We start from the raw sequence: 17275 nt of genomic DNA on the forward strand, positions 1-17275 counted from the left end.
AAAGTTATCTAGAATAAATCAATTTTTATGTTCTACAGAGATTTCCTGTTTATACATATATGGCGTGAATAAATAACAAATCCTTATCAAGGGAGATAATCAATGGCTTAATTTACTACATTTTGTCAACCACTGACAACCTATTCCCTTTATGAACAAGGATGAGACACTTTCATCCAGCTTCTCAAAATAAGTTATATATATAGCACGCCCGTTACGAATTAACTTTTTTAAGTCACGAAAAGCGTAGCGTAAAGCGTGGCTATATATGAATTGTAACATTAATGGTCGACGACATGTGTCAAAAGTTAAACACTGGCCAATGAAATACAACTTCTGAAAGAATGATCTGGCGGGAAAAAACTGCACGATCCTAACGATGCTATTTCGCACCAACGATTTAGAATTAGCCATGGCAGACGGATTTGACCTCATGGACATTTTAGATATGGACGATATTGTTTTGTCCCAAGCAGCGGCCGAATTAGAAGAAGAGTACATGGAAGATGTTTTACTTTGTCAAGCAGGAGATAGTCGTGCTGTTGATGTCACTCCTTTTGATGAAAATTACGTAGCTCAAGATACTTTTGAAACTGTTTTTGACATTTTGCAGGATGTTAGTTTTGAGGAAAATCTGCAGCATCGGGTGAATACGGACAATCAACACATGTCGGAAAAAGCGAAGATCGAGTATGACGATCATTTCGTTCCTCCAGTTTCAGAGAAGGAAATAAAAAAAAACTCGTTTCTGCTCAAACCAATGCTTACACAAATATAAATACTAGGTGGTCAGTTGGAGTATCTAACGAATGGAGGTCAGCAAGAGCTAAACACGACGACAAAATTCCGGATTTGCATCTCATGGATGCGGATAGTATGGATTTCTGGCTTCAGCGGATTATTATGGAAGCTAAAAAGAAGAAGGGAGACGATTACCTACCCAAATCTCTATATATTATATCGTTTGTGGTCTACTAACACCTCAGAGACATGAATGTTAACGACAAAAACTTTCTGAATGAAAAGGATGGTCGCTTTACTCCGTTTAGGCGTGTATTAGATGCCAAGATGAAAGATTTCCTGTCCAAAGTTATTTGGATTAAGAGGCTGCGACGAGAACAGAAATCTTGATTGTGATTAGTTTGAAATTGGTATTGATTCTACAGGTAAGTTTATTAGATTCATCGGGAGAAAAAACAAGACATTTGAAGGTGGCCTCGGCGAATAAAGATATAAAGCACTATTCACAGGGCGGTAAGTTGTTTAATTTACATAATTTATAATGACCAATTCAAACACGAAAAATTATTTGACAAAATTATTCTACGCGTGTACCCGTTTTATATACTTTTGTCAATTTAAACTTCATTCTGAAAAGAAATATTGTTTTATATTAGTTTATTCAACCCGGCTCTCCGGCTTTATCCACAAAAAAAAAAAAAAAAAAAATGACGGCCACGATATGGCTTACAGTGCTGAAAGTGGCATTGAACACCTACAATCAATCAATCATTTTCAAATCAAAAGCTCAAATACGAAATTATGATATACACGATAAGTTTTTCTGAATATACATGCACTGCTTTAATTTGATTATTTGAATAAATTATTCTACGGATGTACCCGTTTTATATTCTTTTTAATATTATTTTATTCAACCCGGGCACTCCGGCTTCATGTTCCAATAAAAAACGGACCACCACTATATAGCCAATAATGCTGACAGTGGCGTTAAACAGCAACAACTAATCAATCATTTTCAAATAAAAAGCTAAAACGAAAGAGCATAAGCTTTACATACCATTGCACGATACACCCAATTGTGCTGAAATTGGCGTTAAACAGCAAAAATCAATCAATCATTTTCAAACCAAAAGCTCATATACGAAGTTATAATATACACAATAAGTTTTGCAGAATATAACTGCAACTGTAATAATTTTCTTTGAATAGAAGGAAGCGGAAAGAAACTCTTTTGATTTGATTTGATTTGTAGGTCCAAGATGCATAATTGCTTACTATGAAGAGTACTTGAAAGCTGTGGGCTCCGGAACATTTTATCGAAAACCGCTCAACATCGATGGGAAAGATCGTTGTCATAATGGAAAATCAGCACTAGGAGAGAATAAATTACACGGACTAATGCGCGAGCTATGTCAAAAAGGTGGACTTTTAGGGAACTGAACGAATCATTCCTGAAAATTCACTTGTGCAACCGCCCTATACCATGCAGGTATTGATGAACAAGAAATCATGACGAGAACTGGTCACCGCTCCACGGCATCAGTGAGAGCTAACAAAACTAGCGCAGATGATGGTTATAAAATGAAAAATGAGGAGAAGCACTGTTTGATTGATGTAACAACTATGCACGGAGGCGCTCTCAGTTTTTCAAATTGTAACTTTAATTTCAATTAAGGACAGTATCATGTCTGTTTATTGACAATGAAGGCGAAATTTCTTTTTTTTCATTTTTTTTGTTGTTTTTTTTTTGTTTTTTTGTTTTTGTTTATTCCAGGAGAAAAGGAGTGTTTTTTTTTATCCTAACGGTTTTGCATTTTGTGAAAGTTCACATGCAGGCGTCCATTTTCAGTACAATAGTTTAGTTGAGCATTGTACGAGAACAAATAACATTTTAAGCCTACCAAAGATACGACTATTGCATTTGCAGTCCATACAAAATATGATACTTGAAATAGAGTGTCAATGTGTTACTTGCAATATTTAGGACAACCCCCGCCGCCACCCCCTCCCCTCGTCGATGTTCGTCGTTAGAAACGTGCTTTTGCTTATTCACCTCAAGTATATAAAAATAAGAAGATGTGGTATGGTTGCCAATGAGTCAACTATCCAACAAAGTTCAAATGACGTGGATATTTATTCCAAAGCCTCCCCCGCCCAAACAACTAAGAAAACCAGAAGAGAACATCGGGAAGTCCAAGGAGGCGGAGCCTCATATGTAAAACATAGTAGGAGGAGCTTGGGCATGTGCATAAACTTTATCTAAGAATTAATTATTGCACTGGTCTAAGCTCCTACCACTCTATGCCTTTTCTATGACAAGCGGTCAACGGCGGAACTGGAGAGTGCAATAACTTAAACATCATTCAGTTAACGCACTCCTCTGAAAATAACTGAAGTTAACGCACTAGAAGATCAAAGGAAAATTTTTATCGTGGTTCGTTAAAATATCCTTATCGTGATTCGTCAGAGGTCTCGAATAATTATTGTTACCGTTATTCTCGAAAAGAATTTAACGTGATTCGTAAAAATTAGTCGATTTTGTTATCGTCATAAAGAAAATGTACATTTTATCGTCATGCGCCAAAAATAACCGATAACGTCATTTGGCAAGATTTTTTTTACCGTTATTCGTCATGAAGGAACCCCTAAATACGATTTGGTCTTCATATGGTACTGTACGACCTTCAACAATGAGCAAAACCAATAACAATAAGTAAGCATGACAAAATGTGAAACAATTCAAATGAGGAAACATACGATCTGGTTTATTCTAAAAGCTATAAACGAAAAACTAACATGGCAAAGAATTTACAACAAGCATTATGACGTTATGATTGGTATATCGCCGTCACGTGGTGACCCCTATGGGTTCAGTAGATTTCATATGGGATTCATGGCGTCATGTTACATGTAACAATTGATGGTTACGTCATCACTGTATTTCATTGCTTATTTTTATACATAACTTAGCAGGAAAATTCCCGTGTGCGATAAATTCGTTAAACGGTTCACTACTAACCTTTGACCTCACATCCTATGAATTTTACTTACCCTCTATGGATCAGTTGAGGGGTTAGTAGCAAACCATATAACTTATATAAAGTACTCCACTTGATACACGTTTTTGTGTTAACTTTTGTGATGTGATTTTTAATCACTGTATTAACTGTAATCCGTTGCTATTAATTATGCAACAAATCTTAGATTTAACCATGAGGACAAGACAGATGTTTTGTCGTTTTTTTTGTATATTCTAATTTTGTAAAAGGAGGAGATGTGGTATGATTGCCAATGCGACAACTATCCACCAAAGTTCAAATGAAGTGAATGTAAGCAATTATAGGCAATCGTACGGCCATCATCAATAAGTAAAACGAATTAAACACTGTATAGTCGACTATAAAAGGCCACGACATTTACTTTTTTTTTAATTGTTGGGCTTAATCTTCGAAGGTCTGCCAACAAGACCATAGAATTAATACTATATAGCATGAAATCCCATTTCAAACTTTATTTTAAAAATGATGCATCTTTTAATCAGGGAATGCCAAAATACAGACCATATATAGTATGGTTGTTAATTACACTAAAAGTCTGAAATCTGAATCATATCGTGACCAGAGATGATAGAATATTGTTCAAGGATATAAATGAAATCCACCATCGATAGTGTTGGTACTCCCGGTAATGTACGATGCTTCATCTGACGCCAAGAAGAGCAAGAGGGAAACAACATCTGCTGGTTTTCCGACCCTTTTTAGGTGTGCTAGTTTTGCATACTTGTCTACAAACTATAAAGAAAAAAAGTAATTTAAGACATTGAAATACAAGATGCAAAGATATCGAAATTGGCTGACATGAATTTCGGAAATAATCTGCTTCAGGTACGTTCGAGACGTAATGCTTTGAAAGCCAAAATTTAAAATATTTGTTGCATATCGACCAAAAAAAGACAAAACACCAAAATTCCGTTTAGGTAATTGTTTTCATTGGGTATTGCAATAACAACATTCACGGTACTAGTTACAATGCACCTGACACCATATTCACATTTTGACAACTTATGTCTCTTCAGTGAAACATAAGGCCAACATATGTAAAAACCAAACACCTAATACAAACGTTGAAGGGCTAAATAAAAAAAAATCAAACTAAAAGTCATCCAAAACCTGGACAAAGAATCATATCTATTTTAAGAGTGAATTACAGCGATATCGACTCCTAGGTCGACTCTATTCATAATTTATTGACGGAACAATATACCTTCTTTTGGTCTTCATCTGTATTCTTCCTAGAACTATTACGAAGAATATTGGTATCATCAATGAAGCCAGGACTACAATTTGATAACAGAATACAATAAAGTAACACATGTACGATAAACTGAGTAAACATAAATGAATAATGAATATTAAAATAGATTATATTTAAATATAAGAAAGCATTTATCAGAAAAGAAACAAAACTAAGAAATAGAATGACAAAAGTTGGCATTTGCTATAATAGTAATTTAATTACTGTCATCATATTGAAATAATTACATTACATGTATGTTTCATTATATAACGTTATTTTGATTGGCTAACAGCAATCTCGCAACATTCTGAAATTAACCTTCATTACAAAATGAAAATGTAACATTCATGATGACACGAGCTTCCACTATAAAGTGCACAGGTAAATAAAGAAAAACTTGGTAGAATCGTGTTTTCATGATCCTAGCAAAAAAAAAAAAAGTAATTATAAGTATTGAATGCTTCTTTTAGTAATGTTATAGGGTTGTAAAAGCGTTGACCGTGCTCACATTTTTAGAATAAAGCGCTCTCGCGCTTCATACAAAATGTACCTCGGTCAACGCTTTAACACTTCAATAAATTTACAAAAAAATTAAATATCTTTCTTTTGTTATCTCCCTTAAAAATGTAACTTCTGCAAACTTGGGGGGGGGGGGGGGGGGGGTTTCATCTTCCAGGCGCATTCAGAATGTTGTGGGGTTAACATGTTTGTTTGAGCTGGGACACTGGGGTAACAGAACATCATTAGAATAAACGTAAATATCAGTTGGAAAGAGCCGTAGATCGGTATAAAGCTGAATGCAACTAACATCATGACAAAAGACACATAGAACCAAAGTACTGGAGTAATTTAAAGCTAATTAATAGACCAACGTTAACTAAGAAATATAGACCATGTTTTTTTAGACTAAAGACTAATCATTGCATCTTCAAAGGATTTAGTGTGAAGACGTCATAAGCATTCGGAGAAAACCATGACATCGTCGCGTGTTGTACAAAAATATAATTATCGACATGATGCAGTCCCATAACTCGATAGCAATATTTGTCCAGTTATGTATTAAACTCTTTAGAATAAAATCAATGTTACATATAGTGCCGAGGAAGACAATTTGCAAAGATCAGTTGACCTCTGTCAGGCTGTCATGTGCACCTAATACTTGTAACAACCATTCTATAGACCAAGTACCGATGGATTATTAATCATAATAAATGAGAAACTGACTTAAATGAAAACTTTAAAAGGTTGTTCATTGATCCGTAAAAAGAGGTACATTGTAAGACCAGCTCGCTAGTCATGTCGGACGGACAGACACCATACAACGGCCATTCGCCATTGAATACACTTCAAGCTTTTGTCTGTTTCAAATTACAGACATTTATACAATTTTAGATTAGATTTCTTTGCAGAATGCAGGACAATACAAGACAAACTGTAGTCTCTGCCTATTAAAAGCAAATGGCAAAAGCATTGTGTATTGAAATCACATATACTCTTTTCTTCTTCTTCTTCCTGGTACGGGAAAGACTCCGATGCCGGAGTGTGGAATATTCCGGAACTGTGGCGCTATGTACATGCAAATGGATGTCGAAAATTTTGTTATAAGATAAAAATATTTGCCACAGTTCAATTACAATTTAAAATAACATTAGTTGAAGCTTAATGTTAAACATATTCACATTATGTACAGTGGCTTACATACACTAATTAATTAGCCAGACTAGAACCTCCAAATGTTAAGGTGGAGATACCACCTTTGAAGGATTCTAGGGAGGGTGACATGCAAATTGTTTCTGGGAGATCGTTCCAGACAGCAATAGTACTTGGGAAAAAAGATGATTTAAAAAAGTCTTTATTTGTATATATATGTCGAAATTTATGTAGGCCTCTAGTTCGCCTGTCAGATTGTGTCAGGACGTCATTAGTGACTTCGACCAACCCCCCATTAATCTTATAAATCAAGACAATCTTAGCTTTTGTTCTACGGGATTGCAAGTTTTCCCATTTTAGTTTGTTTAACATACCAGTGACAGCACCTGGTGATCTATCGTTATAGTCATTAAAATTATATCTTGCTGCATTACGCTGTATCTGCTCAATTTTGTTTATTTGGCTTTGTTTGTACGGATCCCAAACTGGTGAGGAGTACTCGACGGTCGGACGCACAAGTGATGTGTACGTAAGGTTTTTAACCTTACGTGTACAATTTTTCATGTTTCTACGTAAAAATCCTAGTGTTTTATTTGCCTTTGAAGTTATATTATTAATATGGGGCCCCCAATCAAGATCATTGCTTATAGTAACTCCTAGATACTTGCTGTCTTTGACAGATTCAAGTACATGGTTATGTTATTTATATTGAAATAAATTAGTTTTCGACTTTTTAGAAATATCTATGACATAGCATTTTTCAGGATTAAATTTCATTTGCCATTCAGATTCCCAATTTTCAAGTTTTGATAGATTTTTTTGGAGTGCTTGAGACTCATTTATATTATTTGATGTTTCATAAAGTAAACAGTCGTCAGCAAAAAGACGAACCTTACAGGAGACATGCTCAGGTAGGTCGTTTATGAATAACAAAAATAAAGTTGGGCCTAATACTGTGCCCTGAGGAACACCAGAGTCAACAGCTAATTTGGAAGAGTGAACACCGTTAAGCAGGACTTGCTGTTGCCTGTTTGACAAAAAATCTTTTATCCAAAGTAAGTTATTTTCACGTATACCATAATAATTAAGCTTTGTTATTAACCTTTCATGGGGGACCTTATCAAAAGCTTTGGAAAAATCTAAAAGTATTTCATCAACTTGATTACCTTCTGCTAAGTATTTGGCTATGTCCTGGATGCTGATAACAAGTTGTGCTTCACAGGAACGTTTACTCCTAAAGCCATGTTGGCAATCATTTAAAATATTATTTAAATCTAAATGTTTTCTAATGTTACTTGTTAAGACGTGTTCTAAAACCTTACAACATATAGCCGTTAAAGAAACCGTTCTATAGTTAATTGCATTATGCTTATCTCCCTTTTTAAAAATTGGCACAACATTTGCCTATTTCCACTCTTCTGGGATTTTTCCATCATTTATGGATTTTTGAAAAAAGAATACAAGGAAGGGGGATATCTCTTCTGAGAGTTTATTAAGGAAAATAGCAGGGATATTATCAGGCCCACTAGCTTTATGGGGGTTTATATTTTTAAGGAGTTTAATTATGCCATTGATATTAATGGTTATATCTGGCATAATTTTTAAATATCTGGTGTAGTATACGCGCTCAAGGCACCTTGGAATAAACATACAACTTTATGGTTACATGGTTTAATATAAACTAACTAGAATCAACAGCAAAAAATGTTTATATAACAAACATTAAAGTAGAAACACAGATCGTGGGAATCTTAGATAAAGTCATAACTCATGTCACTGCATCCGATGATGCATAGAGTTTATAATACCGACAGCTGATTAACGTAAACAAACTTGAACTGACAAATATCAACATAATTGTAAATACTACATCTGTCACTGAAGGTTAAGGGACCAACTGTTTATTGATAACAAATCAAGGTACTTGGTAACAACGTTCTAGGTACTACATTTCCCATTAATTAGAACTTACTTGATGGCATTCACTCTTACACCGTGAGGACCTAGTTCTGAAAGAAATTTATTTAATCAATATTTTGTTCAATGATAAAGTTAAGCCTATTATATTTTCTAGATAAGATCCAGTGTTTTCAACATGTATATTATTAAAATCATTCCTCAGTAAAGGACCTAAATATCGTCCCCCGTCAATTATTAATTGGAATGAGTGTCGTAATATCATCCACGACTCACTCCATACTTACTGTTTGAAATGGATAAAACGGGAAAAAGCTGACAAAAAATCTTAGGACTCTTTTTTTAATTCAGTAATGAACATAGTTGATATACGTATTCAACATTTTAAAGAACATTTTACTCTTAACAATAACCACAATAAACCTATTTCTCGTATCAAACATAAACTAAAAGAACTAGCCAAGGAATTTGTTTTTGTCCCGGCCGATAAAGCTGCTAATAATATTATTATTGTTTGACGTAAATTTTACATTGAGGTTCTGAAAAAAGAAATCACCAATTCACCAACATTCCAACTGACTCCATTTTCAGAAAACGACATCTGTAACAAACATAAACTTTTAGCTACCGCTTTACAAGCAGAACCAAATACAATGAAAGTCCCAACTATGTATTGGCTTCCGAAGCTACACAAAACACCTTACAAATATAGATTTATTTCGTCTTCAAGCCATTGTTCCACTACTAAATTGTCTATTCTTCTTACCAGTACACTTGGTACAATCAAAAACCTGATAATAAATTGTTCAAATAAGGCCTTCGAAAATAGTGGAATTAATTACCTTTGGAGTGTCAAGAACTCGTTAGAAGTACTTGATAAATTACATGCATATATTGGTGATTTTGAATCTGTTCAAAGTTTAGATTTTTCTACCCTATATACCACATTGCCTCACATTCTCATTAAGAAAAAATTCACACACCTAATTAAATGGGCATTTAAAAAGTCAGAATGTGAATATATATGTTCAAACTCTTTTAGGTCATTTTTTAGTAGCAATAAACAAAAAAACTATGTCAATTGGACATGCTTTGATACTATATATGCCCTTGAATTTTTACTAGATAACATTTTTGTTCGCTTTGGAGATTCCGTATATCGTCAGGTTATCGGAATTCCAATGGGGACTAACTGTGCACCACTTATTGCGGACCTTTTTTTGTATTGCTATGAGTTACAATTTATGACAAAAATCAGCAAAGACCCATCGAAACAACATCTGATACACAAATTTAATAATACTTTCAGATATTTGGATGATATTTTGGCTCTCAATAATGACGACTTCAGTATGTATACTAAAGAAATTTATCCTGTTGAACTTACTTTAAATAAAGCTAATACTAACAATGACCACTGCCCTTTCCTCGATCTTGATATCTATATCATTAATGGAAAGCTTAATACTAAAATATATGATAAAAGAGATGATTTTTCATTTCCTATCGTTAATTATCCATTTTTAGATGGTGACGTTCCCTTGTCACCATCTTACGGTGTTTATATATCTCAACTTGTACGATTCGCTCGTGTATGTAACAATGTTTTAGATTTTAACGAGAGAAATTTATGTATTACTGAAAAATTATTACACCAGGGTTTTCGATATCACAAACTAGTCAAAACATTTACTAAAGTTTATCATCGGTATAAGGACATCATTCGTAAATATAGCTCAACATGCAGACTTCTTATACGTTCAGGTATTTCACATCCAATTTTTTATGGAAATATTCTTTATAAAGCACAAAAATGTCAGTATTCACCTCTGAAGCTAACAAAACCTTTAAATAGACTTATTAAGAAGGGATATAGTTACGATACTGTTGTCAGGTCATTAAAGATTGCATATTTTGGCGTTAATATTGATTCACTTATAAGGTCTTTGCATCGGCACTAAACACAATTATTTAAAAACCAGTTGTTGGCATGACACGGGTTATGTTCTTCTCATATATGTTATGATGGTATAATACTAAACCCCTAACGGGAAGGATTGTGCCTGATATTCATATGATGAAGACATAATCTTTCAATCAGTTTAATTGAAGTCTGGAGCTGGCATGTCAGTTAACTGCTAGTAGTCTGTTGTTATTTATGTATTATTGTCATTTTGTTTATTTTCTTTGGTTACATCTTCTGACATCAGACTCGGACTTCTCTTGAACTGAATTTTAATGTGCGTATTGTTATGCGTTTACTTTTCTACATTGGCTAGAGGTATAGGGGGAGGGTTGAGATCTCATAAACATGTTTAACCCCGCCGCATTTTTGCGCCTGTCCCAAGTCAGGAGCCTCTAGCCTTTGTTAGTCTTGTATTATTTTTAATTTTAGTTTCTTGTGTACAATTTGGAATTTAGTATGGCGTTCATTATCACTGAACTAGTATATATATTTGTTTAGGGGCCAGCTGAAGGACGCCTCCGGGTGCGGGAATTTCTCGCTGCATTGAAGACCTGTTGGTGACCTTCTGCCGTTGTCTGTTCTATGGTCGGGTTGTTGTCTCTTTGACACATTCCCCATTTCCATTCTCAATTTTATATTGAGCTTAACACATTTTGTGAAAGAAAGGGGGGGGGGGGGTGTTTCAACAATGGTTCTGATCGTAAGGGATCATTTAGTTGGTGTACGGACAGACAACTGGGGAAGAATATGCTTAAACATTATTGTACAACTTATTTAAATAAACGTTAGATTAGAAAAAAATGGACAGATGCTAAAAAAAGATAAAAATGAAATCAAACACTGTACCGCAACAAAAGTAATTTGTTAAAATTCTTTTTATTTTGGAAAAGTCAATGCAATCAATTACAAGTCAGAACATTTTACAATGATTTTGATTGGTTGACGATACCGGCAATTCCTTTTAAATTTTTCATCTAGAAATATTACTGTATAATAAATATCTTTTACCTTTGGCTAGACATTTTGTAAGCATATCAATAGCCACTTTTGCCATGCAGTAAACTACTAATTCTGGGTTCTGAAAAACATAAAAAAACAAATTATTTACATTTCAATTTTACATAGTAATTTTGCATTACAAATGTAAATTACAATTTAAGTAACGAAGTTACTAAGGAGTGAAATATGTAAGACATTCCAAATGTGCTTTCATGATAGATTCTATGATTTCAAACATTTGTGGTTTTCTTTTTATCTTTTAAGTGCAAATATATGGTTAACTTCCCAAGAAAACTGCTTTCCTGCTCAGATGGTAATTAAACAGCATGCAATTGCATACAAATTATTGTTGAAGACAGTATATTGACATACGGATGTTTTTGTTGTGTTGTTGGGTGCCGTTTGAATTATCACGATGTTCGAAAGGAACTGTACGATTTCATTTTTATTTTGATAAGGTCAGATTTGAAGAATACATAAACTATTAAATTATAAATTAAACATACTTACCGGTATTTTGGATTGGATACTCGACATGTAGATTATATTACCTACATTGAAAATTTTTAATTACTTAAAAAGTATTTTTCATGATTGTATGTATCAAAAAGAGGCGAATTTGTTTACATAACAGTTTACATATACATGCGATGTTCCATATTTGCTATTAAAAATGTATATTCATCTTAACTTTTGATACAATGAACATGAAAGTAACCCTACAATGTATCTTAACAATTTTTGTTGCATTCTCCTGAAAATATGAAATTGCGCCAATACTTAATTCTGCCTCAGACGTTTGCTTCCCCTTGGTAATATTTAAGTTGTTCTAGCAAATTCCATTGTCACGTCGTCTCTCCAATTGTATAGTTTCCCTTCCGCCTGGTAATTAGCAAACACGTAAATTTACTGAACCCTATATTCTTTTTTCATAGTCAAATTCAATTAAATGTACCATTCCTTATATTTTCCCCCTCATACCAACAGACCTGTTGTTTTTTAGATGAGGCAAGCATAGTTGTGACAGAAAGAATTTAGTTTTCTCTTATGCTGACAAACCTTTTATTTCTTTGAGATAAGGGAAGCATAGTTGTGTAAGAAAGAATTTAGATTTCCTTCATACTAACAAACCTTTTGTTTTCTTTGAGATGAGGCAAGCATAGTTGTGACAGAAAGAATTTAGTTTTCCCTCATACTAACAAACCTTTTGTTTCTTTGAGATATGGCAAGCATAGTTGTGCCAAAAACAATTTCGCCTTCTGGTTCACACTGACGAATCTGTCGTAATCCTCTTCCTTAGTTTCACTTACATTAAAAAACATAACAGAGCCTGCAATATCAGCCTGAAACGTATGTGCATATATGAGATGAAGTCTTCTCATATCTGAGTGGCGTTAACACTACAAAAGTCAAAAAGTCTGAAAAGACCAGTTTTTGTCTGAATTTGCATGAATTTTTACTCGACATTCTTAATTTGTCTGAATAATTTTTAAAAATTCTTGACATAGTATGAATTTGTCTAATAAGGTTCTTGATTTTTCTTGACAATTGTCTTGACAGTATGAACATTGTCTTAAAATTTCTCGACACTTCCTGTATCATCTGATAAGAGTCTGGATTAGTCTCGACCAATTCTTGACTGTCTTAAATTTGTCTCGATCTGTCTTGACATATTCTTGACATTCTTAATAATGTCTGAATATGTCTCGACATATTCTTGACATTCTAAATAATGTCTGAATATGTCTTGACACATTCTTGACAGTCTTAAATATATCTTGACACTATCTCAACAGTATAAATTTCGCCTGAAATGTGAACAGACTTATTCTGCACTGTTTATGACATTCTATTGCTGTTATGTACTCCTTTTTATTATGGCTAAACTAAACTTTGAAGAATCAAGGATTAATTTGGTATAGTAAGATACCCTTTTGGTGCAACTAAGTTGGAATACCCTGAATAATCCCCCATGTAGTTTAATTTTGATTTATTTTTATTAAACATTTAAGTAATTGTTTTCACTTGGAATATAAGTCGAAGGTATTGACAAACAGCATTTAGATTTTTGCCGTTCGCAAAACTGCCAGTCAAATTTGCTTTACTAAAATAGGTGTCTTGTATCTCTTTTGGACCCCACAATTCATCTTTTGGGTTTGTGTGGCTAAAAAAAGAGGGGGGGGGGGGGCTTTCGTTTAGGTCAAAGAATTTGTTCCCATCTTGATTCAAAAACCTTATTCATTTTTTAGAACAACCCAAAAACATTTTTTATTCAAATTTGAGTGTTGAATTTTATAATTTTTTATCAAAAATAAATATTTGTGATAACTCCTTCCTGAAAAGAAAAAAAATGTTTAGATTTATATTATGCATGTCTGTTTGAGAACCATTTCATAAGACCGATGATTTCTATAGAAATCATTGATGGGACCCATTATAAATACATTTTTTTTATTATTCCTGGAGTAGATAATAATTATCTTTTAATCTTTGGGAATTATTCAATTTGTTTTTATGTTAAAATAATTAACTTCATAATTTTGATGAAGAAAATCCATTTCAATTCAATTTTTTTTTCATCAAAATGATGATTTTCATTTTCATCTATCAACAAACTTTTTTTGTAGTGGCATGGTCTCTATTTGACAGTTGCGTGTACTCTGGGGTGTGGAATACCTTAATTTTATGGGGAACATCCTGTCCATGTGTAATACTTAATATATTCCAACAGATGACATTACACAAATTTTTTTCTGTTAAATGAATGATTTGTATATCATCATAATTTGCTATTTATATAAACCACATTTTGGTATAATAATTATTTACCATATCAACATTGAATATTATGAATGAAAAATGAAATATGTCTACAGTATGATTGGTTTGAATCATTTAATTTATAAGATTTAGGAATCAAAATTTGTAATTATTTAAAAACCCACATTGAAATTGTTTTATATCAACACTACCAAAATTTGAATTATTTTATACTTTAGATTTCATAGCCATATTTGGATTTGTAAAAATATTTATATACCCAAATTTTCAATTATTTTACATGCCCAACTTTTATTTTTGTTGTAAAGAAGTGTAACTTGAAACAACAGTATATCATATAAAGAGAAATAAAGATTAAAGTTATATCATGAATATTGGTCATGATTTGTAAAACTCAGAACTGTCAAGTAAATTTAAGACACAATTCAAAATGTTCAGAATATGTCAAGCCATACTGAGAAAAAATAAGAATGTCGAGAATATGTCGAGAAATTTCAAGACAGTATTCAAATATCAAGAATTTGTCAAGAAATTTTAAGACCATATTCAGAATGTCGAGAATATGTCGAGTAAATTTCATACAAATTTAATATAAATGAGAATTTGTCAAGAAAAATTAAGACACAAGTCATACTTTTGGAGAATGTCGAGTAAAAGTTCATGCAAATTTAGACAAAAACTGGTCTTTTCAGACTTTTAGACTTTTGTAGTGTAACCACGAAGATTTGGGACTACATATATCTTATTTGCATAGAAGTAATAAATAATGCTTTTCTCTTATTCTATTAGAGCAATCTGTTTTGATAAAACAAGAATAGTGTCCTTATCTCAAATTTACTAGATGCAGTTACACTTTCAGCAGATGTTTTATTGTTATGTTTTGCAATGAAAACTGGATTGGGTCTATTTTTCTATCATCAAGTTGATACTTTATCACTGCTTTTGTATGGCAAAATGAATCGCTGTACTATCTTGTATGTTTTTGGTTTGATTGCCAAAACCTGAACGTTTTGCCGATAAATAGTAACGCATCTATGTAAATACAGATTCTGAAATAGTTAAAATCCACAAAACACAAAATATTTAATTTCTCATTATGACTTTCTTTTAGAGAAACAAAAGTTGTCGGTCCTGATGCTACTATAGCACTATAGCTAACCTATTCTTCTTTATCATGTATCATTCGTTCAAGACATCGTGAATGATAAATCATAATAAGAAATGTTTGCCTACACTACCTCCAATTGTTGTAAATACTTTGCAAACATACCGTGAGATCACAATAATTTGTTCTAAGTGAAAGTATGTCGCTGAAAATGATGGGAATTAAGATTTTTATTTATGTGACAGGAGTTTGGTTACATGTATTACATGTTAATTCTAAATCGTATTCTCTCAAACTGTGTCTAGACGATTAATGATAAACATTTTGGAACATTTTGATACGTTCCGCATAAAAAACTTTAATTTGGAAAGGTATCATTTCCAATGTTAGCACTATGTCATATACAAATGATGATTGTTTGTATCTATGGACCGAATATTAATTGGATGTTGACTTAGTTTTGTTGGGTCGCTGCTTCTTTGGTGTTTACATCATATTGTCTTTTATAATGGTGCACAAAATATATTATATAAAACAAACCAATATATCCAATCTTCCAAATTTCTGTATCAGCTTCCTTACAATTTCTTCCCTGAAGGCAGATTGAGATAAGTCACCACTGCAATATCCTATCTAAGAAGAAAATATAATCATGCGTTACATTAAATGGGATAATATATCAGTACTTATAGTAAAAAAGGGTTATTTTCAATATGGATAAATTCTACCTATCTACTCACAAACTAAATCAGGACTACATGGTAAATTTGTAAAATCAACCAGAGTAAAAAAAAAATAACTCATTAAATACAACCATTATTATTTAAAATTCCCATACAAATGGAATGCACAAAATTTCACGGGCGCATTACATTTGGGCGCATTAGGGATTTACATTTTTTTTTAGATTGCGCACAAGATTTTATTAGATTTTTTTACATTTGTGCACATTTATTTTGCAAGTCGCAATAGTAAAACTACAATGAATATAAATCATTCATAAAAATATGAAGCCAACTTTGAGAAAAAAAATAATATATCATAAATTAAGTCCTGCTAGAAACCCCTCTTTCATCGTGTAATAGGTGCGCAGCAAGAAGGCGTTAACTAAAGGAACAAGGGTATATACAATGTGTTACATATAGGCTAACACGTTAATTCGTCATTTTAAACAATATCTGACGTATTTTCGGATACATGAAAACCCTATTTCCTGAAACTAAGCTAACATTTACCGCTGTTAACTTGTTCAACGAATGTGCTCAAATACATTAATACATTAGACACTTCGTTAATACATCTACATGACATGGTTTCTTACACCATTCAATTAACATTTGATATTTGTATATACTTGGCTCCGTTAAAGGGGCATTATCTACGAGACATTACAAAAAATAAATATGATTTTTTTTTTTATCAAATCATTAATGCAAGTGAAACAGTGAAATAATAATTCGCTTTTAGCAGCCAGTTTGGTTCAATTTTGTCAAAATGAGCTAAGAAACATCGCTGATGAATTATTCACTTGCAAGTGAATAATTCGACCTCATTAAAACCGTATTCATGTGACCTTCTATTTAACCCCTTAGTTAGAGATGGGTTACGCATGAACTAGGCGTGTTCGGCTATCAAATGGAAAAGAATGCCAACATTGAAAGTGAAACAAGGATAAACCATTTGGTTGACTGATTCAATCCACAAAAACTCATTCTTATACAGGTAAAAACGATGATTAACATATTTGTTTAACCTATAAAATGAAATCAAACAGACCTAGAAAAATCCAATTGCACGTTTCGCTATCTATGTATATC

At 32.8% G+C, this 17275-nt stretch overlaps 1 protein-coding gene across 5 annotated transcripts in view; it reads right to left on the minus strand.

Annotated features, from left to right (window-relative positions):
• Positions 1-4240: 4240 nt before the first annotated feature.
• The window catches only part of LOC127723550 (uncharacterized oxidoreductase TM_0325-like), a 73665-nt gene continuing 60630 nt past the window's right edge, over positions 4241-17275 (minus strand). For all 5 annotated transcript variants that reach the window (XM_052230223.1, XM_052230224.1, XM_052230220.1 and 2 more), the window contains exons 3-9: positions 15999-16091; positions 12777-12915; positions 12083-12123; positions 11582-11651; positions 8663-8699; positions 5008-5080; positions 4241-4535 (exon numbers count right to left, since the gene is read on the minus strand). In XM_052230223.1, the coding sequence (XP_052086183.1) occupies positions 4383-4535; positions 5008-5080; positions 8663-8699; positions 11582-11651; positions 12083-12123; positions 12777-12915; positions 15999-16091 (606 nt within the window). In that variant the 3' untranslated portion in view covers positions 4241-4382. The remainder of the gene's footprint in view (positions 4536-5007; positions 5081-8662; positions 8700-11581; positions 11652-12082; positions 12124-12776; positions 12916-15998; positions 16092-17275) is intronic.

The sequence above is a fragment of the Mytilus californianus genome, unplaced genomic scaffold (genome assembly GCF_021869535.1).
Source record: "Mytilus californianus isolate M0D057914Y unplaced genomic scaffold, xbMytCali1.0.p SCAF_13, whole genome shotgun sequence".
Classification (NCBI taxonomy): domain Eukaryota; kingdom Metazoa; phylum Mollusca; class Bivalvia; order Mytilida; family Mytilidae; genus Mytilus; species Mytilus californianus.